This window comes from Clarias gariepinus, chromosome 9, assembly GCF_024256425.1.
Source record: "Clarias gariepinus isolate MV-2021 ecotype Netherlands chromosome 9, CGAR_prim_01v2, whole genome shotgun sequence".
Taxonomy (NCBI): Eukaryota; Metazoa; Chordata; class Actinopteri; order Siluriformes; family Clariidae; genus Clarias; species Clarias gariepinus.
In genome coordinates, this window is record NC_071108.1 from 33,068,025 (window position 1) to 33,096,006 (window position 27,982).

General features: G+C 39.3%; 3 protein-coding genes across 3 annotated transcripts; 2 read left to right on the forward strand and 1 right to left on the reverse strand.

The window, feature by feature from the left end:
- Positions 1-2,264: 2,264 nt before the first annotated feature.
- Positions 2,265-7,150, forward strand: ppiaa (peptidylprolyl isomerase Aa (cyclophilin A)). The gene is made up of 5 exons (XM_053504974.1): positions 2,265-2,451; positions 5,536-5,566; positions 5,658-5,746; positions 6,313-6,485; positions 6,763-7,150. Exons 1-5 carry the CDS (start codon positions 2,383-2,385, stop codon positions 6,893-6,895), a joined length of 495 nt encoding a protein of 164 aa, XP_053360949.1. The 5' UTR covers positions 2,265-2,382; the 3' UTR covers positions 6,896-7,150.
- Positions 7,151-9,883: 2,733 nt separating this feature from the next.
- Positions 9,884-12,671, reverse strand: LOC128530762 (dickkopf-related protein 4-like). The gene is made up of 4 exons (XM_053504865.1): positions 12,489-12,671; positions 11,431-11,523; positions 11,232-11,322; positions 9,884-10,776 (listed from the first exon to the last, which is right to left on the reverse strand). Exons 1-4 carry the CDS (start codon positions 12,591-12,593, stop codon positions 10,514-10,516), a joined length of 552 nt encoding a protein of 183 aa, XP_053360840.1. The 5' UTR covers positions 12,594-12,671; the 3' UTR covers positions 9,884-10,513.
- A 1,127-nt stretch (positions 12,672-13,798) lies between these two features.
- LOC128530484 (chromaffin granule amine transporter) lies at positions 13,799-27,325 on the forward strand. The gene is made up of 16 exons (XM_053504456.1): positions 13,799-13,852; positions 15,490-15,619; positions 16,730-17,096; positions 17,866-17,924; positions 19,026-19,109; positions 19,492-19,584; positions 19,684-19,773; positions 19,866-19,909; positions 21,416-21,476; positions 21,616-21,711; positions 24,202-24,280; positions 24,948-24,999; positions 26,221-26,284; positions 26,370-26,489; positions 26,937-27,070; positions 27,149-27,325. The coding sequence occupies exons 2-16, from the start codon at positions 15,505-15,507 to the stop codon at positions 27,254-27,256; spliced, it is 1,566 nt and encodes a 521-aa protein (XP_053360431.1). The 5' UTR covers positions 13,799-13,852; positions 15,490-15,504; the 3' UTR covers positions 27,257-27,325.
- Positions 27,326-27,982: the final 657 nt, after the last annotated feature.

The window sequence follows — 27,982 nt, forward strand, 5'->3', positions numbered from 1 at the left end:
CCTCTTTAATATTTTTGACACCCAAAAACAAATAATGACGCTTGAGGGAGTCTTTGAACAGCTCTCGGTTTTTAGGAACTCCATTATTGTCTTTGAGTAAAGCTTTTTGACACACAGGATACAGATGGTCGCTGACCTTCATGAGTCACGTAACGGATATCTCGGACGTGTCGCGGAGCATGGTAGGAGTCATGATAAACACTGCAGAATGGCCAGGAAAAATTAGACGCACATTGCCTTTCCCAATGGTTGAGAACGATAGACTAAATATCAAGGTTTTTTCGAATTATACAGCCTCAGATGGTTTATATTCAGGGTGGGGGAGCAACAAAAACCTCCATATTTCTCCACTTATGTTTGGTGAAAAAGAAGGAAACCCAGCAGAACTGTGACCTATACGTTAGACATAGAATACACTACCTTACTGTTAACACTTAGGGCTCCTTCCTTAACTAAACTGCTCCTTACGCAATGCTTTATCAATTAAACATTATGTACCTGTACTACACATTTCTGTCAAGTGTTTGTGTATATATATTTTTACCCATGTTTTTTTTTTTTTTTTTTTTTTATGTACCAAGGGTGGCAATAACTTTGGATTCATTAGTGTTAAGGATGGAGTTCTGCTTTAAAGCAAATCAGGTGACACTGGTTGGGCAATTGTGCATATGTTGTTTTTTTTAATATATGATTTTTGCACACAAATGAAGATTTGGAGAAATTGTACCACTATGATGCTTAAGTTTTTATTTATTTATTTTTTTTTATTTATCTTTTCTACATGTCCTTGTGGGGTTCCTCAGGGTTCTCTGGTTTCCTCTTACCAAAAACACGCCAGACAACACATCAGCTATTAGGGACAGGAATCACAAGGGATCACCTGAAACTGCTGCCTGCCAATGTTAACAGTTTAGCTCACACCACCTGTAGGATTATAGAGGAACTGTGACGTTTCACCAATTCAAATGCATGTGCTTGGGACCAGGTGGCTGGGGTTTGGGCATTGGATGGGAATTGACCCTGGGCCTCCCCAAACCCCAGCCACTGGATGCAGTGCCTGTGCAAGCCCAGATAATATGGGATGGTTATGTTAGCAAGGTCATCCAGACTAAAACCGGTTCCAAGTTCTCGTGCGGATCACATGGTCTGCTGTGGCGACCTGAAGTACTAACGAAAACAATCGGCTATGCTAAACCAACTGTAAGGTGTGAGTGTATGTGTGTGGTGTCCTGTATCACTCTCGTGTCTTATTTAGGATACTTTTGTTTCTGGGATGAGACACCTTATCTCCAGGACTTACTGAAGATGATTTACTGTGTGATACAGTTAAGTACACTATGGACAAAAGTATTAGAAATGTTTAAATTCAATAATTAACAGGTTTGTCCGATCACTATCGGACCCTTTATCCCCATTGAAGGGCAATCTTAATGCTTCATCATTCCAGATCATCTTGGACAATGCTATCCTTCCAAATTTGTGGCAACAGTTTGGAAGGCCAATTTACGTTTATGGAATTTGGCAGACGCCCTCGTTCAGAGTGACTTAGCTTTTTATCTCATTATGCAATTGAGCAGTTAAGGGCTTTGCTCAGGGGCCCGACAGCATCATCTTGTGGCTGCGTGGGTTTGAACCTGTGACCATACACCTTAAGCACAGAGCTACTCCTGCTGTTATTTTTGGTTTTGTTTTTTTATTGAAACATGACCGGTGCACAAAGCATGGACATGATTTGATGAGTTCAGTGTGGAAGAACTTGACCGGTCAGAACATAGAGCCCTGACCTTAAGCCCATCTCGCACCTTTGGGATGAACTAGAACGGAGATTGGACAGCCCTCGGAGAAGACTGGAAGCTGTTATACTGTTAGCTGCAAAATGAGGACCAACTCCATATTGAAGTATATGTCTTTGAATATAATAGCTTTTCATCTTTGTCTATATAGTGTAGATAGATTTAGCTTCTGGAGAGAGGAGGGGTTGCTGCTGATTTAGACTTCAAGAAAGAGTTAAAGAAAATAAAATTAGCTTGAAATGTCATTCTGGACTTTGGGCTTCACACGTTTTAAAGTGACACTTCCTTAGTGTACTTGTGTGTGTGTGTTTGTTACATTGTAACAACCTGTCCATTTTTGGAATGGTGACGCCTCCTTCGCGCACAGGTTTGATTGGCTGGGCGTTACGTCACTCAGACTTTTCCTGCTTTCTCATTGGTCGAAAGCGTCCGCGCAAACCCCGCCTCTCTGTTATAAACGCAATGCCGGCCTCCTTTTCCTCTTCTCCTCCATTTCCAAAAGACCATAGCAACCCAGTACGGGCGAGACAAAAGATTCCCAAGAATCGAGCATCATTTCCATTTTTAATTTAGAAGACTTTTTAAAAGAATGGCCAACCCTAGAGTTTTTTTCGACATCAGTGCAGGTGGAAGCCTGCTCGGAAGAGTGGTCATGGAGGTAGGATATGTTCAATATCTACTATATATACATTGAATTATCATTATGATGGTAAAGACTTGTTTGCAGTGAATTTTCCATTAGGGTGTGTTTGCACCAGTGTTTTGCATTTCCTAACATTTCCTAACATTTATTTTTATTTCATTCATTATTTAAAGTTGGACTGGTTATAATGCATGCATCAGTAATGTATTAATAATGAACCAAATGCACCGAAGAGATGCATGACAAGAATTAGAGAGAGAGAGATGATGATGATGATGATAATGATGGTGATGCTCATGATGCACCAAGCTTGCAGCTGTACAGAAAAAAACCCCATCCCTAGTATATGACGTAATCTGCTTTAAAAAGAAAGCTGCATTGTGCAGAGGCGAAGAATAGCACCAACCTCAATGCAAATAAGTATCATGTATACTGTACACACATTGTAGTCATGGTCATGGTCGTTATGGTTTGCAGGTCATGGCGCCAAGTTTCTTCTTTTATCTGACAGTTACACTGTAACATTACATGCATCATACTTTCTTTTTTAAAAGAGAGAGAGAGAGAGAGAGAGACTGAGACTATATTTAGTTCCTGTATCTGACGTGGATTAAATGTGCAGCCAGCATTCTTCAAGGGATGCAAGTACTGCTAGTGTCACTTTTTACCTGCTAACACACACACAGCCCTGGATGCTTTATAATAAAGCTTGGACATGTCCCTGTCTTTAGGACATTAACAGAATGAATCCAGAATGTTCTTCTCAAGTCTCAACATTCTTTATTCTTAAAACCTATTTGTGACCTATAAATGTGTGTGTGTGTGTGTGTGTGTGTGTGTGTGTGTGTGTGTGTATGAGAGAAAGAGAGAGAGTTTTGCTTAAGTGTTATTTTTCCCCCTTATGTATGGGACAGGATGTGGATAACACCAGTTAGCATACACTGCTAACTCAATATAACTGTATATAAGTGACGTGGGTGTTGGCATTAGACTCGTTTATTCCATCCAGGAGTTACATTTTTTTTCATGACTAATTGCTTAATTAGATGCCTATGGAGAATATCACTTTAAACTAATTAAGTGCAATTTAATCTGACAGGTCAAATCCATTATCTTATGTGAACCTTGGCGTCTGCTCATGTGTGCAATTTTAGCGTTTATTCTTTTATATTGACTCCTATAAATCGTTTTTTTTTATTATTATTATTGTTATTATTTTTGCCAGATCTATTTAATTAATTATATCTCGAGATAGCAATAGATTTAATTAAGTCTAAAATGAGCCTCAACAATCATGTTTTACCCTTTTATTCCTCTCTCGGTCTATGAATGAATTTTATTTTCTAAACGTTCTGGAAAGTTCTACAGCGGATCAGGAAAGGGGAGGGGCGAAAGGTTGTGGGAGCGCGCGCGCGCTTGTGCGCGTCCTTAAGGCGCTGCGGAGATTTCTCACACGCGACCCCGCCTTTCTTTATTTTATATAAACAACTATATAAAGTAAAAAATTAAGTGATATTATATTTCTTCATTTTCTCTTCGCTGAATGGTTTATTCCTTCTTTCATCATCCGCTTGTTCAGGATGAGGAAGTAGGATCATTTCAGGGGTGTGTGTGTGCCTGTGTGCGCGCGCGCTCCCGTCTGGCCGCATACATACAGCTTTCTAAATCGAAATCACGTGACCTGTGCTTGACGATGACTCCCCCCCCCCCCCCCCCCCCCCATAATCTTTTAGCAGATTATGCTAGACTGCAGACTTGCACAGATGCAGCCCAGGACGTGTGTACTGCAGTCAGGCAGGCTCTCAGGCCACGCCCTGTCCACTGCGTCCTCCTGCACTGTCCTGGGAGCAGTTAGGCAGGGTACAGCATGGGGGATTTGTAGGGAAAAAAAAAATTGTTTTTACAAGCCCTTTTTCAACCCATTCTTCAGACAAGCCATAAGATTCCTCAACACGACTACTCTGGACTGATACACACACACACACACACTCAGATAAACACCATCACCTCAGGACAACAGGGGCTGAACTGATACACACACACACACACACACACACTCTGACAAACACCATTACCTCAGTACAATGGGACTGGACCGATACACACACACACACACACACACACACACACTCAGATACAACACAATCACCTTAGTACACCGAGACTAGACTGATACACACACACGCACACAGATTAAGACAATCACCTCAGTACAATATGACTGGACTGATACACACACACACACACACTCAGATAAACACAATCTTCTCAGGACAACAGGGGCTGAACTGATACACACACAAACACACTCTGACAAACACCATTACCTCAGTACAATGGGTCTGGACCGATACACACACACACACACACACACACTCTCTCTCTCTCTCAGATAAACACAATTACCATAGTAAAACAGGACTGGACTGATACTTACACACAGATTAACACAATTACCTCGGTAGCACGGGACTGGACTGATACACACACACAGATACACACACACTCAGATAAACACAATCACCTCAGTACAACGGGACTGGACCGATAAACACACACACACACACACACACACACACACACACACACTCAGATGAATGCAATCACCTTAGTGAAAGGAGACTGAACTGATAGACACAAACACACCCCAACATGCGCATGCACTCAGATGAACATCATCTAGCAATTTTGCACACCAACCTGCACAAATGAGTTTTTTTGTTTTTGTTTTGCACAATATTTTACTGCTGCTATTTGCACAATAACTTTTTCTTTGCCGCTACTTCAAAAAGAAATGCTTAGTGCATTTACCATCTCATGTACAATTTATTTGCACTCCCCTAATTCAGCTCTGTGTGCTGGTTGGCGCTGCATGGTCACAGTGTATTGCATTATGTCGTGTTTCTTACTGTTTGCACAAGTGCACTTTATGTTTACTTTTCTTTTTTTTTTTTAGTTCTTAGCTAGTTTTGTTCACTTATGTTGTATGTAGCACTTTGGTCCTGGAGGAAGGTTGCTTCATTTTACTGTGTACTGAACTGGAAATGGTTGCAATGACAATAAAGGCCTACTAGATTTGACTTGTGTTTGTTTTAACAGTTGAGAGCTGATGTCGTTCCCAGGACAGCAGGTACAAGTCCATATACACTCACATGCACATTTGTCGGTGTTCGCAAGCTCTCGAGAGCGATTTTATAACTGCTAAGTTTTGTGTTCTGCAGAGAACTTCAGGCAGTTGTGCACAGGGCAGCCTGGCTTCGGGTACAAAGGCTCCACCTTCCACCGTGTCATCCCTAACTTCATGTGTCAGGTATGGGCAACTTCCTTACACAACAAATCAGACTTCTATCCAAGATTGACCGGTTCCTACTGTATCACTACGGCCTTGTTCAGACTGCCAGTCCGAATCAGATTTTTTTGTTTCTAGTTCTTCGTATATAGTTTGGAATCAGATTCCATTCATGTAGTGTAAACAGTTAAAAGACAAACAAACAAAAAAACACTGAATAGTGTTAACGAGCACGCTCTATCATCGCAGGTTCGAATCCCTGGTACTCTGGAAACTCTTGATTAACCAAGAAAGACCTTGTGCATCATCATATGTAATAGATATAGAACATGACTACAGTATGGAAATGGAGAAGAATAGACCCTGAACAGGGCGATATAGGAGGAAATATTGTGCTGCATGCGAGCATGTGTTGATGTTACCGCGGCAACCAATGCAGACAGGTCAACAGTGCGTCAGATTCGAGCTGGCTGTCTGAAAGCCTAAAGGGTTTGCCTGCAGTCTGAACAAGGTCTTAGACATTTATTTCCATGTTAAAACAGGTTTTGAATTTTTTTTACGGCTCTGAACAAGCTGAATGTTTGCAGGGTGGCGACTTCACAAACCACAACGGAACCGGTGGCAAGTCCATCTACGGACACAAATTCGAGGACGAGAACTTCTCTCTGAAGCACACAGGGCCCGGGTGCCTGTCCATGGCCAACGCCGGACCCAACACCAACGGCTCGCAGTTCTTCATCTGCACAGCAAACACCAGCTGGTCAGTGTGTGGTCGTGTGGCTTGTTCTGGAAAGGCTTAAGTGCTGTATTTAGAGCTATGTCTACAGCAACTATTACACGTATTCATGAGTTTTATAGTTCGAAAAATATAGAAGTTCTAAACAAAATGGTGCTGTTCAGTCATGTCAAATATTCTTTAATCTCTCTCTCTTTATTATGGAACCTTTCCAGCTTATTTATCATCCTTTTTCCAGATAACTATGCTTAACGAGTCAGCTAAAACGATTAAACCCCTTATCCGACTGTTTCCCCCTCAGGCTGGACGGGAAGCATGTGGTCTTCGGTCAGGTCGTGGACGGCATGGACGTCATCAAGAAAGTAGAGAGCTACGGCAGCAACAGCGGCAAGACTAGCACCGAGATCGCCATCGCCGACTGCGGCCAGATCTAGACGCTTCCTGTTTCCCTCCCCCCACCCCCCCGGCCCACCCTGACCTCTTAGTCAGTCCCCTTGAAACACTGCTCAGATCAACATTCCTGTTTTGCTTTGACGCCCGCTTGTCCACATCCCTAACACTGTCTGACGAGTTGCCTTCTTTTTTGTTTTTTTGGGATCAGTTCTCCATTTCATTTACAAATAGAAGCCAACGGGCTCAGAGATTTGTGTATCGGAATCTGACAAATAAAAAAGGGGAATAACGAGAAACTTGACGTTTCTGACTTCTTGCTCTTGTGCGTGGTTTGACCTCTGCTAATAAACGTCCAAGACTAGATGATGATTAAATGATGATTAAATGATGACACCTCAATTTGGCTTCAATTATTTACGGTTCACACTTTCTCAAAATGTCAGCCTAGAACAATCAGGTGTGTTGAGTGACGTCATATCTGATCAGGTCGTAGTAAAACGTGCACAAAGTTGAATAAGGTGATTAGTGCCAGTTTTCCTACTTTTTTTAAAATCTCAAATCTACAGAAAGCTTAAAAACTCATCACTCTGAAAACTTGTCCATGAAGCTGAACAATAAGATAACAACAATACCCAAGTAACCCAATTAGTTGGTCATTATGGGTGGCCCTTAAAAATTTAACTTTCTATCCCGTAAAACTTCTTGTTTTGCGTATTAAAAAAAAAACATATATATAGCTCAGGTGTCCTTTTTTCAGTCCAACCTTGGCAACATGATGACCTGATTTTTTTTTTCGAATTATACAAACGTGCTAGAAAGAAGAAAAAATAGCGTGACTACAAATGATCACATGTTTTTCTGGTTGTTTTCGGTTGTTTCTGTAAAAAAAATTTTTTTTTGTTTAAAAAATTTTTTGTTTTTTGTTTTAATGTTGTCATTGACCTTTGCTATGATGAAGGCTTAAAATGACTATTTTTACTCATTTCTTTTTTATTAATGTGGGGAGAAAGAGAAAGCATTTTGCTTCATACCTTCTATAACATAAGCGATAACCAGAACTAACTAAAAATGAATTATACATCTTTATAGCATATAAAAAAAAAAATGCTTCATGTTGTGCTGTTATGGGAAACTTAATAACATCTGATGAGCCTAAAACATATTTTCCTCTAAAAGGAAGCACCCCATTTGTGTGCGTGTATGTTATTTCGTGCTTAACTCTGTAAACTGCTGTGGTTAGTGTAATGTGGTTGGAGTTGAACAGGTGTGTCTGGGTTTTTTATTCCACACAGCAGCTGAATGAAACAGAGCTCGAGTTTCTGCTGAGACTACATCAGCCTGGATACTCTCAGCCACGAGTGTCGGATTTCTCCACCAGCTCTGCCGTCTTGAGTATTGTCTAGTGGACAGCTGGGAAGCCTGAGAAGTAACCCTAGCTCTTGGTGAGCACCGTGTGCCAGTTTAGTTACCCGGAGTGGGGTAAGAAGATCTGCATCTGTGCAATCTGAGAGTGGAAGGAGGCAGGAAAGCCTTGAAACGAAACAAAAAAAAGACATTAAGCATTATGTGTATTGCTGTAACGCAGCAGCTTGGAGAAGAAAGCTGAAGAGGTTTGTGGTTTTCCTGCCTGTTTGTCTACAGGGTGTGACTTCTTCCTCCTTCCTTCTCCTTTTTTTTCTTCCGAGGATTGAATGCGATTCGCTAGGTGGCGACAAAAGTTAATAATTCGCTCACTACCCGGACGAAAGAATAATTCAACTGTCCTTTTCTTATCAGTAACTCTAGATCATACAGACGAGACGAGACTCAGAAATAAAGTGGCAGTTGTTTGAACTTTATTAAAAAGAAAAAAAAAGATTAAATCCAACATATTTCACTCTAAAACAAGTGCTCTAATGATTCAAAAGCGTGCATAAGTGCTATAAATTGCCATCAGAGGGCGCTCTAATCCAAGAAATTAGAAAAAAATTATGGCAGTGCTCAGTAACCTAGCACATCCTACATTCACAAAATCTAAATAAACAGTATATGATTGTAAAAACAATATATAATAGCTTTAAAAAACAACAACAAGCAAACATGATTTCACATACAAAAGGATTAAAGGATCTTTTACACTCGATCAGCCGAGACTATCCTGTAGCTAGAGCCTTGTATTTCTTGCTTGAACAAGTTTATTTCTTGATTTATTAAAAATGAAGCAAAATTGATACGTGCCTGATCATGTAAATTTAGTGTTACATGAAATTGGTGAGGATTGGAATTGCTTTTAGCTAGCCTAAAATTAAAAATAAAAGTCGGGCCATGAAATCAAATAAATATACGCTATGTTCTATTAAACTTAAAATTGGTCAAAATGATAAATGGATATTTGCTTTTCATAAAAAAAAACAAAAAAACTCATTCACTTTTGATAATCTGGAAACTTCTGAAGTTTTGTTTTTAAGGTATAGTGTTAGCAGCGCGCAAACTGCATGTCTGTGGGATCACTGGTGCGTTGGAGTGACTTTTCCACACTCAGGTGAAGTTTTCCCCTCGACAGTACATCCTGAGAGTGTTTTATTGCTCTTATACCTCAGCAAATGACCACCAACTAGACTTCAACTAGACGCCTTAAACAGTGAGACCCTAACCCTTTCCATTTTTGTTTACTTTTTTATTAACTTTAGCATTCACTAAAGTTAGCAAAGAAGCTAACCTTATGTTTAAAGTTACTGACTCTTATAAAGCGCCGAGACTAACGTTAATGTTCCATAAAGACACAATTTTTTTTTTTTTGCTGAGTAACGTTTCACTGTTTCGAAGCGTGTTACAAAGAAACATTTCTGAGATTGTTTAAAAGTTTCGACTCAGCAGATGAGTGTCGCGAGGTCTGGGACAGAAGCTGGGGTTTTGACACGCAGTTAGCACGACGCTAATCAACTAAATAAAAAAAAATATGATGAAACATGTTTTAGCTGATGCTTACATTCAAACTTTACACATTCACTTGCCAGAGCAAAAAAAAAAAAAAAAATTAACCAAAAAAACCTGTCTTCGATATGTCTTTCTAGCACTTATCTGTTTTGTAACAAGCGTAAGTCAGCTAATTTGATTCTAAACATTTTAGCAGTAAACCGTAAGCCCTGCAAAGCTAATAAAGTAAATCTGAATTCATTTAGTTAGAAATTTTTACCTCATGATCTGTTTAAATGTATTAAAATATTAAAACTAATGTTTGTCAGCTAATACCTTCTTGGCATCAGGACTAGATTTATTATTTTTATCTTGTTTTAGCTGTTTAATTATGCTAGCGTGCAACACATGGGTACTGCCGGCTAGAAAAAATGTATTTAAAAAAACATAAACATATAAAATAAATGCTGGGGCTTGATGAGAAGAGAGAAGAACTTTATAAAACGTAATACTGGTAAACCAAATTACCCAAGTTTTATTTTGTTTTGTTTTTTTGCTGACTGAAACCATGTGCCGCATAGGATCATGGGATATCTGGGCTTGTAAAGATGAATCCACACTATTTTAAAGAAAAAATGTCAGTGTATGTAGTGTATTATTATTATTGTTGTTGTTCTTCTTGTTGTTGTTTCATTATTATAAAAAAAAAAAAATACACACATCCAGGCTGAGAAGCCATTAGCATTCTCCGTTGCACACACAATTTAAGGCGGTGTGTCCTGTGGTTTTTCGTTAACGCTGCACTCTCCTTGACCTTTAAGGCTATCAGGTTTGGAGAGACAGGTCAGCCCTGACGTGCAGTCGCAGCGCTCCATACGCCTGCGGCTTTGAGGTTTGGGTCGCCCTCCTAAAAGGCACATCTCGCCTTTCTGGAGAACCCTCTGGCACCGTCCTCCACCGACGTATTGAACACAGCACCAGCCCTCTCCGCAGTCACGAGAGCGCACACACTTGCTCCTCTTCGACCCTGGGGGTGGAAATAAATCACATTTCATATATTTATTTATTATTACAAAAATAAATCACTTTTAAAATCTAAATGTTTAAGTTATAAAAATATAACTTAAAATTGGTCAAAATGATCAATAAATCAATACTTGTTTTTTCCATGTATATTATTATTATTTCATATTTTGCATAAAAATTACATACAAATGGTTGAATGCTATTTTCTTTTCTTTTTTTTTTACATTTTACACAATTTGGGTTCCCAGGTGGTAATGAAGCCTTGGGGTTGCTTATTGAATAGACATGAATAGATAATATGTACATAAAACACATACATACACATCTGCATGTGTGTGATACATACAAACACATCTGCATGATACCTATTGGTTTTTGGTTTGACACATAAGGTGTAAAATTTCTTAAAGGTACATTTAAGTGGATTTCTTTTCATCACAAACGTCCTGTATGTACCTGAGTTTGCACCTCTTTCACTGGCGACTTCACCATGCCCTGACTTCTTTTTATGATTGCGTCTCTTCTTCTGGCCTCGGCATTCATTTCCCTGGATTTAAACAGATGATTAAGGCAACTGATCAGCGTTCGGATAATACAAACATGAGACAGTGTGTTTATAATGTCTGTAGTGTTATCAGTGATTCTTTGTACCAACCTGATGATTGGTGCATTGAGGGTTTTGCTGTCGACGTCTGACGTTGTTATGGACGCTCATGTTTACTGTAACCTTCTCTGACGGCAGCATTGTCTGTCCAAAGTCAAAGAACATCACTAGAACTGTATTTCACATTTAACAAGGCATTTTTATTTCTTGTAAAGAGCTTTATGAGGAAACAGAGAAGTAAGGGTGAAATGGATGTCAAGTGGTGGAAATTAGAATCAGGAAAAACCATCAGTCACAAGCTATGAAACAGAAAATGATTATAGATGGAGCAGGGTTTTTTTTTTTTTACAGAAAGAAAATAAATCAACATAATTTAATTAAGGGATTATTCACTAGAGTAAATATGTACAGTAAGTTAAACTGAAATAAATGTGTGTATAATAATAAATAATAAATTATGGTCACAATTGGTTATTTTTATGTTAAATTGATTAAATTTTTTGAGCGTGAAGGAAAAATCGGAAAAAACATATAACCAAACGAGAGAATAAAAAAAATACATATTTTTTATTTAAAAAAAATTCTATTTTTTAAATTTTATTAGTAATGATAAAAAATTGCAGGTGAACTGTTTAAACTTTAGTAGAATAAATGACAGTAATCTATTTCCTGTAACATTATGTTGACTTTATGTGACTATTTTAGTTTATTTTTTTATTAATTTTCTCTTTGTGAAATCTCTCTCATATAGAATCATCTGTTAATAATAATTTGTGTTTATATCTGTATTTAAAAGTGTATAACTAACCTAAACAGTTTCTATCAGTGATGTCATATGATTTATAAATATATAATAAAGACATTATTGCATAATTTTTATTACACTTTTTTCATTTAAAACATAAAAAAAAAATCTTATTTAAAACATTTCTCATTAGCTAACCTGCAGTGCTAAACAATCTGCAATTTGTTCACTTAATCAAAATTTTAAAATGAAGATCTTCATAACGGAAAGTATCACAGATACAACAAAGCAGTGTGTTATGTCCGGATTTGGACTCAGTGTGAGGAGAGTGAGGATGAGGTTGAGGATGAGTTTGCTCTCTTACCGGTTCCGAGTCCGTGACCATCTCTCTGGAGGAGCGGATCTCGTTGGAGTCCAAGCAGAGAGCAGCCGAGGTGAGGCACAGCGTCAAAGCAGCAAGCTTCCACATGGTAAGAGGGATCGCGCTAAACCTCCTTGAGCATGAAATAAAACCTCCCAGATGTGTAACAGCGGTCCGTGTCTCTTGTGCACCAGACTGCACTGTGAACGCACGTCGAAACAGGACGGTTTATATAACAGGCCTGGAATTAGAGGGGTAATTAAGGCCAATTACTACCCATAAGCTGGAGATGAAAAGCTCTTTTACACGTTACACCTTCTGACAAAAGTGTGTGTCATCAAAACTATTAGAGCTCTTTGAACGAGGCCCGCGAGTTAACCGCATCAGTAGGGCCCGGATGGAGCCGCCTTCCTGCGCCGGAACAGGTGATTTACCTGCGCGCTCAGCCTGAGCCGGCTCTTTCACTGCCTTTTTTAAGCCACCGGTTAATTACCGAAAGATTAGACTTTACTGATCTCCAGGGGCTGGTGGCATTGCTTTTAAAAATGTCCCGAGCAGGCCGCCGAACAGAGTTTCAAGGGAAGATGAAAAGCGTTTCCGTTCAAGGCCGAGTTTCCTGATCAAACCCGCATTAAACGTGGGATTTCCAGCCTGCGGTAGCCTGGGGAGGGCTGTAATTATCCCTCCTGTTCAAACAGGATGGCCGAGAGAGACGAGGCTTCAAAGACGGAGAGGCTTAACAGGAGCAGGAAGACACGCCGGCCTCCCATTACTGCTCTTATATCTACTCCGTGTGTGTAGACCTTCATTTTTGCTTTGCACTGTTCTGCTAAAATGATGAACCCTGTTGAGGGGTTTGGTGTCTGCTCTCAAAGAGCTAATTGAGCCTATAGTGTGTGTGTGTGTGTGTGTGTGTGTGTGTGTGTGTGTCGTGGGGAGATAAATGGAAACTGGGCAGCAAGCAGGTGATGGATGTAGGAAGAAAGTCTTTAAAGCCTTAGGCGTTGCATAAAAAAAAAAACATCAGGTGGTTGTGTGTGTGTGTGTGTGTGTGTGTGTGTGTCTGTCTGTCTGTCTGTCTGAGGCTGAATGTGATAGAAAAGATAAACCATGGCCAATGGAAAGCCTTCAGGTCATTCACCTACCCAATAAAGACCAACAGATGCTAACAATTACTCTCGCTCTGACGCAGTGTGTGTGTGTACGTGTGTGTGTGTGTGGGGTGGGGGGTCCTAATAAGGTTTCTGTGTAAGGGCTATCTCTTAGAATGAACAGAACACACATATAGGGTTGAACAAGTGACCTGGCACACACACACACACACACACACACACACACACACTCAGTGAGGGGCAATGCAACTGAAGGTAAGTCCAGTTTTAGTGTTCTTTTTACTCTCTTGTTGCTCACTGTATAACATCTGTTACATGAGATTACGCAATAAATTATTCATAGTGAATGAATTGGTATTATTCATATGACTTATCAATCTTTCGTTCTTTTCTATATATTTGTATTTATTTTGCATGATGTTAGAGACACCAGTTGAAGTGAAATGATAGGAAAGTTTATGTCATCATCGCATTAAGTTACAACAATGATACATTGTAAATGTAATTTCTATTCTGATGTTTTTTTTGTGTAATTTCTAATGTGATCATATCTCATGCAAAAGTAATGAATCTGAAATTGTGCTTTAATAATCGGTATTTAATGATTGAAGATCAGAGATGAAATATGGCATAAGAAATGTTTTTCAATGTTCTTATATATTTGGGTTAAAAAAAAAAGTGTCTCTTCACCTCAATGCTGTATTACGGCACCGTTTAGACGTACATCTTAAAACCTTATAGTTTAATGTTACCTGTGCTAGTCTAGTCTGCTAGCAAACATTTCTCCTGGCATTAGCGTTCATTGTTCCTGCTAGTCCTTAAGGCTTGTTAACAAAGTTGTGTGTTGAAACCCATCAGGTTAAACAATATGTCATAGTTAAACTGCATAGCTACAGTAAATACAAGCTAGCTGGATGGAAAAGTGTTAGTGAACTCAACAACGCTTTTGCCTTTTAGCTAGGTAGCATTGCTGCGGGTCATCCCTATGGTTCTCGGGTCCCCAGGTTGATATGGCATATAAGGGAGCATGACAAAGTTCCCAGGACCCCCAAGTCTAGTGTCCTACTGGTCTATATAAGTATTTTTAAAAAAAAGTTTCCCAGCTCGCTAATTGTTTGAAGAAATTCTTTCTAGAGACATCCAAATCTCATAAAATGATGAAACTATTCATTTTAAAGAGAATAAGGACCCTGGGAACATTACCTAGTGTTACCTAGTATGATGTCGCCCAGGCTATTTAAACTGATTTGACATCGATTTGTAAATATTTTATATTTTAATGCTTTTAAATGTATATTCCATATAAGATGTATATTCATATATACTGTGTACAAACATGGAGGACTCTCCACACAGGTCGGTTATGAACACACTGCGCCCTCCCGATAATGTACAATGTGTGTTAGGAGTGTTGAGGCTAAATCAGGGTGTAATTAACGTCAAACCTGGTGTCGGTGAATGGATGCTGATTAGACAGCCTGAAGATCATCTTATCTCTGTTTGCCAGAGCGTTTGTGTGTGTATGTGTGTGTATAGGATAGTTGGAGTGTAATGGGAGACATAAGGAAGGTTATTAAGAGCAGCATTAGTGTAAGTTAATGTTTCTGTGAAAGTGGAGCAGAGCGGATGCTTATAGAACGTATGTTTTATTTAATCAGGAGGTTTACGGTTCAGCTTAAGGGCCAAACCAGTGCTGGTTCATTTGATAATATCTGAGCGATAACACGTATACAAGGGGCATTCAAGTCAAACTGGGAGTTGTGATAGAATTTCTGGTGAACGGAGGCGTAAAAGCAATTGACATTTACAGAAGACTTCAAAGGCAGTATACAAGAGATGATGAGACTGTACATGTGATGTAGAGACGTGTGTCTGTGTCTGTTCGTGTGTAGTGAGCAGGTTTCGTGATGGCTGCCTTAAATCCGATGGAGTGGATCAGGAAGAGCAGGGGCTCACGGCGCCTCGTGCTGGTGGTGGTGTGTGTGGCTCTGCTGTTGGATAACATGTTGCTGACTGTCGTCGGTGAGTCATGAGCTCTTCAAACCTTAACGCCTCGTGCTAATTTAGCAATTTATCATCATCATCAGGTGTAAAAAACAAGTACCATGGTGGTTAAGTGGTTAGCACTGTGGCCAGGGTCGGGGTTTGATTCCTGCCTTGAGGTGTCTGTGTGCATGAAGTTTGCATGTTCTCCCCGTGCTTGGTGGGTTTCCTCCCACGGTCCAAAAACATGCAGATGAGGCTAATTGGCATTTCCAAATCGACCAATTTTGGAGGTCGTACCAGCACAGTGGTCGCCACTGGCCTCCAAGGTCCCTAGTTGGACTACAGAGGTTCCTACAAGGATGCATGGAAGGATGGATTTATTCATAACCCTTATTCTTTGGTTATTGCTCAGGTAAGTCCTCAGCAACCACTTTGTTCTGGTCAGGGTCATGATGGATCCGGGGTCTGAGGCAGTATTTACTTACACATGAGTAAGGAGGAAAACAGACATCAAATGGAAAACAAAACTCACATGGACAACTTTACAACAAAAATAATCATGTTTGCAGCCTGGTACAAAAAAAATGGTTTTGGCCCTCATAAAATTACATTAAGCCATAAAATATGCATAATTAGGGATGTAATCATTTTGAGTGACAGCTGCATGATGCTATGCATCACTTGAGCTAGCTAGCTTACTGGAATCGTTTTAGTTTACCTTCCAGCAAGAAATGTAGTAGCTGACATCACAAAGTTCAATTAAGTGCAAAGGAACAACAGGAGGTGTTGGTGTTCCAACCATCAGTCAAGCAGTTAGCTCCGCCAATTGGCCCATTTATGGATTAACCAGGACGTACAGTAGAAGGAGTCAGCTCCTGCCAAGATGGTAATGAAAAGAAGCTCCTACTATTAAGCTTCCAAACCGCTCTTCAGAACCCTTTTTTCACAAAGGGTTTGTCTTACTATTTGTATAAAGTCTATGATTCTTTAGCTAAATAAACCCCTTAAGGATACCATACAGAACATGACACCATTCCAAAATTGCAATTAAATGACTTTGTACTTTAATTGTTATGTTAATTGCAGAGCTAGACTAACAAACATCTAAAACAAAATTGATCATCTTCTTTCTCCTTTGCTCTCCAGTTCCCATCATCCCAACCTTCCTGTATGCCATGGAGCATCAACCGGGTCAACTTTCCTCCTCCTCCTCTTCCTCCCCTTCCTCTCTGTCTCCTCCCACCATGGACCAGCCCACCTTCTCCTCCATCATTTCTCTGTATGACAACGTGACCTACACTAACACCAACACTAATGCCGTGACCCAGGATAACCTCAGGGACTCAACTGTCGCTTCAATCTCCAACGGGAACGCCAGCGTCTCTGACTCGCCCCACTGCAGGGATGACAGGAAGTTTCTAGAGGAAGAGAACGTTAGAGTGGGCCTCATGTTTGCTTCCAAAGCTATCGTGCAGCTTCTGGTCAACCCCTTCGTGGGTCCACTGACCAACAGGTGTGTAAATATGCAATGGCTGGACTCCTAATCCCTGTATGATGTATTTCATGGAAGGTGAGGAGAACTCTGAGAACTGGAGGTCTGGGGTTCTTTTGATGAAGAGGTTTGAATAGTAGAGAGGGCAGAGGAAAGTGATGGTACCATGGAAGTTATAGAACATGAAGAATATTATATTGTTGGTCAGCCAAAACCAATCTTCAGGGTAACTAAAGGGAACATTAGTCTGTTTGACCTGAGTTCCTGGGGTAATCGAACAATGTTTCTGTATTGATTTCTGTTTTTTTCCCCCTTTTTGTTATTACACTATATGACGGACTGCATCACATTTCATCGGTTCCTTCAAGCAAAAATGTTTCTTCCTCAAGGTTCTTTCAAAATTCAACAAATGTCCAAAGAACCTGGAGAAAAAAATCTCACTAGTTTAAGGTTCCGTTAGTGAGAGAAATTGAAAAACCAGAGTAGAGTGGCCTAGGATGGGAATTTATAACATGGACAGGTTTATAATAATCAACTGGGAATGAAAATAGTTTGTTTGGAATGAAAGAGATCCCAAAAGGTAGATGCAAAGGTACTCTTGATAGAAAGATACAATGAATTCAAATAAATACATATTACTAAAACCATTTATTATGTAAAAATATACAAAAAAATACTAAAATACTAAAAATCTTTAAAAAAAAATTTCCATTTTAACCAATGCAATGCTATAGAAACAAATGCGACATGTCATGAGCTGATTTGTGATCTATGCTTTCTTCTTTTTCAGGATCGGGTACCATATACCCATGTTTGCTGGGTTCGTCATCATGTTCGTCTCCACCTTAAGTACGCGTAACGTACAGTAACACAATACATCTACAGTATTAAACATGTAAATTACATACAATAACATGCCAGTACACCATCAGTATTTAACTCTAGATCTCTTTAATAACCAAAACAATTCAAATAAACATGTCTTGCAGTATTTTTATAATCTTTGTCACTTATATTTAATTCCAGGAATATTGTCACACTTACAAAAAATGTGCAAGTATGGCTGTACAGGGGAAAATATTACACACTTCAGGTCTCATTTTACCTTTAAAGAAAGTTTTAAGGTTAAGTCGTCCTCCCACAATTATAGTTATAGTTATAGTTCCCATAACGCTGATTTACCAAATTATACAATTCCTCGTTCGTTCGAGTCAAACTGGGACTCGTGATGGAATTTCTGGTGAATGAAGGCGGAAAAGCGGTCGAGATTTACGGAAGACTTCAGGCACAGTATGGCGATTAGACTGAAAATGATGCAAACGTTTTTTTGCAAACCGTACGTCTGTGAATGAGTTATTGCTACATCCCTCGTACAGTCCTGACCTCGCTCCAAGCCATTTCCCCTTGTTTGGGCCACTAAAGGAGTTCCTGGGAGGCCGGCGTTTCAGATATGAACCATGCACTCCGATCATAGCTCTGGTGTACTGAGAAAACTTTCCACCTTGATTGTATCCAAGCACTGATAAGTGCATTAGTGTAGTAGAGGATTTAATAGAGAAATAAAGGTCCAGCTTTGACTAAAACCCCCTAAATTTTCATGAACGTGAGATTTCTTGTGTAAATGATCCTGCAAACAATTTTTAAATCTCAATTTAAATAAGTTAAGCTTGATAAATTACACCCTTGAGGAAAAATTAAGCTCCATGTTCACACGCCTGAGAATATAAACCAGAATATAAAGTTTTACACCTGACAGTAAACACACTGTATATTTTACAGCCAGAATTAATTTTAGAAATAATTCTATGTTCATTATCGGTAATTTCATTTATTAGAATAAATGTAGAATGGGTGTGTGTTTTGTTTTAATGGCTTGCTTTAATCTAAAATAATAAGGTTTTGTGTGTGTGTGTGTGTGTGTGTGTGTGTGTGTGTGTGTGTGCTGTACAGTGTTTGCTTTCTCAGAGACATACACTTTGCTGTTTTTCGCTCGTTCCCTCCAGGGCATCGGCTCCTCCTTCTCTTCGGTTGCAGGTACAATGTGTGTGTGTGTGTGTGTGTGTGTGGTGTGTTGCATGAGGAGGGGCATTTATTTCTTTCTTTATGATGATCAAATGTCCCTATACCATACTGACTTCATCGTGTGACTGTTTTTTTTTCCCTCGTGTACACTTTTACACTTCCCTAATGATTTATTTCAACACAGATTCCTTAAACTAGAGTATTTTCCCATGAAATTAATAAATGTAGATTATTAGAATAAGATTTGAATCAGGTGTAGACGTAGGAGTAGGATTATATGCCCACAGAAATACACACTTCTCAAGATTTGACAATGTTATGTAAGTATATCTGGAGCCAAAGTTGATACGTTACTTTTTGTATTTTGTGTGTGTGTGTGTGTGTGTGTGTGTAGGACTGGGCATGCTGGCCAGCGTGTACACTGATGATAACGAGAGAGGGGTTGCCATGGGGATAGCATTAGGAGGACTCGCCATGGGTGTGCTCAGTGAGTTGGGTCACAATAATCACTAATTAACATAGAGAGGGGTTCAGCTGTTCATCTGATGTATGTGTATGTGTGTGTGTGTGTGTGTGTGTGTTGCAGTCGGCGCTCCTTTCGGCAGCGTCATGTACGAGTTTGTAGGTAAAAGCTCTCCGTTCCTCATCCTGGCGTTCCTCGCTCTGTTTGATGGAGGTGAGAGTGAAGTGCTTGGAATTCTGCTCTTTCTATGATTTTATGGTTTTATTTATTTATCTATTTTTTCTTTTTTCTTTTTTTAAAAAAAGCACTCCAGCTTTGTATCCTGCAGCCCTCCAAAATATCTCCCGGGGTAAGCACGGACACCTCACATCCCTACCTCACTGCATTTATCCACCGCAGGCAAAACAATTCACAGCTGCTCTAACAGAAGTGATAACAGGAACTCGCTTTGCTTTATGAGCTGTGTTTTGTTATTTTGCGCAATCAAAAGTTTGACTCGAACGCCTCTCAAACAGGGTCGTGAAAAAGTATACATATTTCTTTTGCATATGTATAACACTTGAAATGAGATCAAAACAAAAGTTAATAATTGTTTCAAAAAATAAATGAAAAATGCCGTTCTAACATACCTGGTCTCTCTCTTAAACCTCATAACTTCATTTAAGCGTTTGCGATAATTAGCAATCAATCTTTCACATCGCGGAGGAGGAATTCTGGTCCACTCTACCGTTTAGAATTGGTTTAATTTAGTCACATATGGAAGGTTTTTCTTGAGCAGGGAACAAAACCAAGTCCAGACTTGGACTAGGCCACTCTAAAAACTTATATATATATATTATTATTATTTATTTATTTATTTATTTTTTTGACCGATTCAGAGGTGATGTATTTTAAATCATTGTCCTGCTAAATAAACCAAGTGCGCTAGAGTTTGAGGTCACAAACTGATGGCCGGACATCCTCCTTCAAGATTTTCTGGTAGAGCGCAAAATTCATGGGTCCAGCGGTTATGGCGAGTCGTCCAGGTCCTGAAGCTTCATTTGATTCGCTGGAGTCCCAGAGCCTTAGAAATGATTTTTTCTAACAAGGAACTATTGCTTTGTTTCTCATATGTTCTTAAATTTTGTTAGATTATGTTGCTTTTGTTTAAGTGATTTCCTGATTCAACGGGTCTGGCAGTAATCAGGCCTGGGTGTGTGAAATTTAACCCACAGTTTATTCATGATTTGTGAGTTCTGATTATTGCCAGACCTGGGTGTGGCGAATGAAACGTATCCATCACATGGACACTTTGTGTCGTAATATCAAATCCAGAATGTTTTTCCAGAATAAATCAGTTTTTCCCCCACATTTGTACTGATGACGTGAGCTTGTTCGCAGAGTCTAATCAGGCCTATTTGTGGCGAGTGAAATTAAACTCAGCTTTCCAAAAATCAGTTTATTTATGATTTGTAGGGGGCAATTACTTTTTCACATAGGGCCAGACACGTTTGAACAGCTTTTTTCTCTTGATAAATGAAATGATCATTTTAAAACCGCATTTTGTATTTACTCGGGTTATCTTTATGTAATATTAAAAATTTGATTGAGGATCTGAATCATTTTCGTGTGACAAATTTGCGAAAAAGTAAACAATTCAGGAAGGGGGCAAATACTTTTTCATGGCACTGTATAATTTGGAATGAATATTTGAATTAAAATTGAAGGTATATTATAATAAATAATAAACCTAATACATACCAGTGTAAGTTGTGTTCTGTTACATCTGATAAAAAGGTTTCAGGAGTAAAATGCTTTAATTGCGGAATTTGGTGTTTTAACGTGGAATGAGTGTTGTGTGTGTTTCTGTTTTCAGAGTGTGGAGGGTACACCACTGCTCACACTGCTGAAGGATCCGTACATTCTTGTCAGCGCAGGTATGTGTGTGTGTTTGTGTGCGTGTGTGGGTGTGTGTGTAGTACAGTACACATCATCTTCTAGGGATCAGGGAATGACCTTTGCCCTAATGTTGAAGACACTAGTGTTGTTGTACTGATGACGTGAGCTTGTTCGCAGGATCTTTGTGCTTTGCCAACATGGGCGTGGCCATTTTGGAGCCTACCCTTCCTATATGGATGATGCAGACCATGTGTTCACCAAAATGGCAGCTTGGTAAGAATCTCCCTTCATTATAGAGAGAAAATAAATTAAATAACCTGTACACAAAAAGACAGAATATTTCCTATTATTTGATATGGTGTTCTAACTAATCTCATAAATACGCCGATCAGTCATGATATTAAAACCATTAACGTCAATACCATTTATGTTTTTGGGTTCCCCTCGTACCGCTGGCCCCTCTGGCCCTTTGCAAGACCTGGACGACAGGACGTTGGCAGTGGATCCTTTGCAAGCTGGCGTTTGTAGGGAATGATCTGTAAAGAAAAGGAAAAGGAAAGAAAACGCTCGAACGCTTTTGTTTTGGTTATTAAATATATTTCTGATGCATATGTCCACTTTAATATAACACATATAATGTTTTTGGCATTGCTACGTAAATATAAAGAGAATGTGTTAGTAAGCATGAACGAAAAACAATTTTATTATTAAAACACTAAATTAAAAGAGTTTTATAAAAAGGTAATGGTTGCATAAAAATAAATCAAGCTCAAGATAATAATGTTGTTGGTTTGGTGGCTTAATGGTTAGCACTGTCGCCCCCAGGGTTCTAGTGACGGGAAGTTTCATCATTTTAGTGACTCGGTTCTTTTAATTTCGTTTTTTCCAAATGAATTTTTTTTGAGTCATTTAGTTAATTTCATTCTTTTGATCAGAAATAGAATAAAATGTTACATTTTCAATAAACAGACCCCCAATACATCTACATACAAAAATTTTGGCTCTAGTCCCAGTAATGAAAATATTACAATGTAGCTAAGGACATATTATAACAAACAGAATGAGTAGCTCACCTCTTATATCTTCTGGTCCGAGTCGTTCGTTATTTTAAATCTACTGCACTGCATAGCGTCTATGGGAGTCACGTGACAAAAGAACGAACGATTCGGAGCAAAAGACTTGAAGGTAACTACTCATTTCTGTTTCCTGTACATAATCTACGGAGGTTTTGCGATGCGCGCCAAGTAGAAAATGAACGAATCTCTCTCCGAGACTACTCGTTCTTCTGAATCACGTTAAAGACTCCTTCAAAAAGAATGAATTGTTTATGAACGACTCATCACTACAGGGTTCGGGTTTGATTCCCTGCCTCTGTGTGCATGGAGTTTGCATGTTCTCCCTGTGCTTGGTGGCACTCCGGTTTCCTCCAATTTGGCACGGGTCTTACGCAAGATGCCCTTCCTCATGCAACCCTCTCATTTTTTTGGAAAGTTGCAGGATTTTTGGGTTTGAGAGCAGCACTGCATCCTGTGACTGGGGTTTGAGGATTGGGTGGAAATCGAACCCGGGCCTTTATAAACGCTGGTAAAAAGAAAGGTTCTTGTGCAAATTGCACCTGGTTTCAGACTAAACAAACATAGTGAAGGAACATGATTTAACAAAGCTACAGTATCATCCATCAAAATCTAAGTTTAATATTCTGCAGATGAAAAGTTCATGGAACTACATGTACAGCTTCATGAGTAAACTGGTTTACTACACAAGATTTCACAAAGGAAGGTAAGAGAGAAGCCAGCAGTCATTTGCAGGATGAGCTGAAAGCAGCAGGAGAACAATATGCAGTGCCCAACACTACAATCGTCTCAGTTCCTACACTTCCTGTAGTGTAAAAAGGAACAACCTTCTGGAGCAATATACTGTAATATATATAAGTAAGATAAATACCCTATCATCTAACAGGTTGTGTGTTTGATCCCAAGAGTCCCATAACTCCAACATTGAAGTATGAACATGATACGGTTCTGGTTCTTTGCTAATGGTTTTGGGGCATTGAAGGAAACACAAAGAAACAATGAAGATGACAACCCTAAACACACAGTCGGAATAACCCGAGAGCACCGTGCACGGCCGGGCCAAACTCCCAGCTTGAATCCCGATAACAAACTATGGTGGATTTTTTCAATTCCGTGTCCACCCTCTGACCCCGGGGAATTGAGGACAGTGGGGACAAGAGAAATGCGTCCAAAATAAACCAAAAAACAAAACTAATTACGTCTGACTGGATGGCTTGTCTTCAAGCTATAATATATACATTTGATTCTTTCAATGCATATGAATGCCTACTGTTTCTCAGTACAAAAACAAAAGACATTATACTGTATGTGTAAATCTGCAATGAGTATCTTGTATTCAGTATAATAAAAGTGCAAAAACATGCATACATTATATTTTTTCCGCGCAATCGCAACTTTGGTAATGTCTTTCAAAGCAACAGGCTGGAAATCTCAGTCTTTACCTTTGATCTAAAAGACGGTAAGCAAAAAGGCGAGGTGGCTCCAGACGTCTCCACGGGACATCAGTGCCTCAGGGTAGTACTTTAATAGCTTTTTCGATGAGGCTCAGTCGCCTGATCAAAAGCACTGATATGTCTGACAAAGTATTTAGAAGACGCCGGACGGAGTGTGTGTGTGTGTGTGTTCTTGGTCTGTTTTTATCTGTTGACGTCATGAGCTCTATCCACTGATGAGGCTGCTGATATTGCAGGGGTTGCGTTCCTACCGGCGAGTGTGTCGTACTTAATCGGGACGAATCTGTTCGGCATGCTGGCCAACAAAATGGGCAGGTAAGGTGTCTTTTGTGTAAAGGTCGAATGTGTATGGGGCGTTCAAGTCAAACCGGGACTTCTGGGGAATTTTGGCGTAGAAGCGATCGAAATTTACAGAAGACTTCAAGCACGGTACAATGATGAGACTGTTAGCTGCAGTAAAATATTTGAACGGTGAAAATGTTTTAAACAAGGCCGTAGGTCTGTGAATAAAGATCCCATGAAGAGGTGACTCGGAACCCACTTCCCGTGAACGTTCAGTGAGTGGAACACCTGATCCTTAAAAATCAACAGATCATTTGCCACCAAATTGCAGAAAAGATGCATCTGTCTGTGGGAACTGACCATTTCCACATGGTTGGGTCATTAAAGGAGTTCCTGGGAGGCCGGCATTTCAGACCTGAATCGGACAGGCAGTCCGATCATGGCTCCGGTGTACTGAGAAAACTTTCCACCTTGATGGTATCCATGCACTAGTGAAACACTGTGATAAGTGCATTAGTGTAGCAGCGTATTATATAGAGAAATAACGGGAGGTTTTACCCTCAAAACAAGCAAAAAAAGTCCCGGTTTGACTTGAACGCCCCTCTTAGATAACAAGAAATGACAGATTTCACTACAGATTGCATTGTTCAGAGTGTTCGAGACTGACCCCACTGACTTTCATAACCCTGACCCTCTCCAGGTGGCTGTGCTCCATGATCGGCATGGTGGTTGTAGGCATCAGTCTCCTTTGCGTGAGTAACCGCGGCTCCTTGCTTAATTAACATGTCGTTGGACAAAAACCAGAACAATCTAGTGAGCAGATAATATAATAACTTTAGGACCGTGCAAAGCACATCACACACATTCGCCACACCTTCCTTTGTCGACTTGTTCATTACACCAGACGGATTTAATGACACTGTATGGCTGTATACTTTTATTTGTTCAAAAAAATGTTCAACAGGACGTCATCGAGCAAAAAAAAAAAAGAAAAAAATCAACAAATCTCTTTCTTCCTTAGCCCCAGCACGCTGTCAAGGCAAAATTGCATGTTGGAAATATAAACAGTATTTTAAGAAATGAATACAAACTGTGTTCCTTTGCCAAACTTTTATAATAAACATAAGATAAAGCTACTGTAAGCCTCGGTAGGTTTTCAAACTTTTTGAGTGAGTGGGCATAAATCTAAGAGCCCAAAGAAATAATGACTATACTGTAGTTTTTCATTCTTTAAACATATTTATTTTGCCTTCTATTTAATTATTAATAAAAAATGACAGTACTACTATTTTCACAGAAATTCACAGTTACTGTAAATAAGTACATAATACAGTACACATTATATATATATATATATGTACTGTATGTTATTTTAACTTAGATAATAAAAATTATATTAAACCATTTTTCATTTAAATGTGATAATTATATATGCATAAAAACACACACATTGTAGTAGATATTTAATTGTTATACTGTATAATTACATATTATGATGTTGCATGGCAGCTTAATGCAAAGCTGTTCCTCATCCCAGCTGTTGCTTCCAGCTGTTGATTTCTCGCACACAAATTAACTAATTCTGGTTGTACCTAAATAACTGCAAGTAAATGTATGGAGACTAAATTAAATTTTAGTATTTTATGTAAACACACTGTCAGTATATAAAAAAAAAAACATGTCCAAGGTAACCACACGTGACATCCATTAAGACCAAAGGATAAGCCACTTCATATTTTATGTTGTTTTGATTCACATTTACGTCACGTTAATTGTGATTCTTAATGTTCACTATATTAATAATAATAATAATAATAATAATATATAAACATATACACACAATATATAATACAATATACTGTATATGTATATATAATACAGAAGTTAATAATACTTTCATGATTAGCAGCTGTCTCTGTCTACATGAAGAAAACAAACCGCTCTGAACAACTTCAAATCCGGTGTTCCTACAGGTTCCTTTGGCCAAAGACATCTACGGCCTAATCGGCCCTAATGGAGGGATAGGATTTGCGATCGGTAAGCACTGCACTGATAACACCGCCAGATCTGGAGCACTGCTACCTTTCCTCTAATCGCTGCACTCTGTTCCGTGTGTTTGTAGGAATGGTTGATTCGTCCATGATGGCTATAATGGGTTACCTGGTGGATATCAGACACGTCTCTGTGTACGGCAGTGTGTACGCCATAGCGGATGTGGCACTTTGTATGGGCTTCGCTATAGGTAAAAATCTAGAGTTGACATCCCCCCTAATATTAAAAGAAACAAATTGATGCACATTGGAGCAGACAATATTACACTATTGTACCAGCCTATAACATACCAAGGGGGTGGAGCTAATATCAGGCTGAAAATATTGTATGCACAGAAATGTAACATGTCATAAGACTTATTGCATAGAATTGTTGGTTATGATGTTTTCCCCCCCCCTTTCCCAATTCTTTGGTTTCTATTAGATCACAGGATAACATTGTATTAAAAAAAAAAAAAACAGAAAATTGCATTAATTTATAATGAAAGCATCAATAAATGTTGAATAGTGTTTCTTTTCTTTTCTAAATTTCTTATGTAACAGATAAAAAGCACACTATGATACAAAAATGTATATTTTTTAGAATATTCAGCCGCACCAATTGAGATTTTTCTCCCTTCATTATTTTTACCACATAGGCCCATCTATAGGGGGCGCTATAGTGCAGGTGATCGGCTTCCCGTATCTCATGGTGATCAGCGGGGTGGTCAATATTCTTTACGCACCTCTGTGCTTCTTTCTTAAAAACCCTGCTGCCCGGGAGGAGAAGATGGTAACAAACACACACATACGCACACACGTACACTCAAATTTAGACACGCTTAATTACGTATATTGATTTTTCCTGCAGGCGATTCTGAACCAGGAGTGTCCCATGCACGTGCAGAGCTACACCACGGAGCGCCATTGCAGAGAGTTCCCCCTGAGTGACGAGAGTGAAGGCGATCCTGAGGAATAACACACACACACACACATTATAAAGAATGGAACACTTGCAGACGTGCTGTTATAGGGAAAGAATCAATGGTATGTTACTGTTGCCAGAATAAAAATGAATATGTTCCACATGTCCAGCATGTTTTATTGCTCTTACGCCAGAGCAGTTTGCCAATCTTTACAGTTCTGTATAAATAAATAAACAAAACAAGTGTTTTTTTTTTTTTTTTTTTAACTATTTTACTGTTCTTGATACGCAGGGGTGGGTAGGTTAGCCAAAAAAATTTACTCAAGTAAGAGTAGCTGTACTTCAAAATAATATTACTCAAGTACAAGTAAAATTAATCGTCCACAATATTACAATTAAAAAAAAAAAGTATTTGGTAAAAAAATATTCAAGTACTGAGTAACTGTTACATCGTAATGGTCCGGGTTCGATTCCCGTGCTTGGTGGGTTTCTTCCCGGTACTCCGGTTTCCTCCCACAGTCCCAAGATATGCAGGCTATGTTAGGCTAATTGGTGTTCTCAAATTCCCCGTAGTGTGTGAATGTGTGTGTGAGAGTGTGTACAGTATGTATGTGTGCCCTGCGATGGATTGGCACCCTGTCCAGCATGTACCTTGCCTCGTGCCCTAAGCCTCCTGGGATATGCTCCAGGCCCACCATGTCCCTGTATACAGGATAAAGCGGTATAAAATATGAGAGAGATATTATGTCATAGTATAATTATAATAACTATATGTCAACA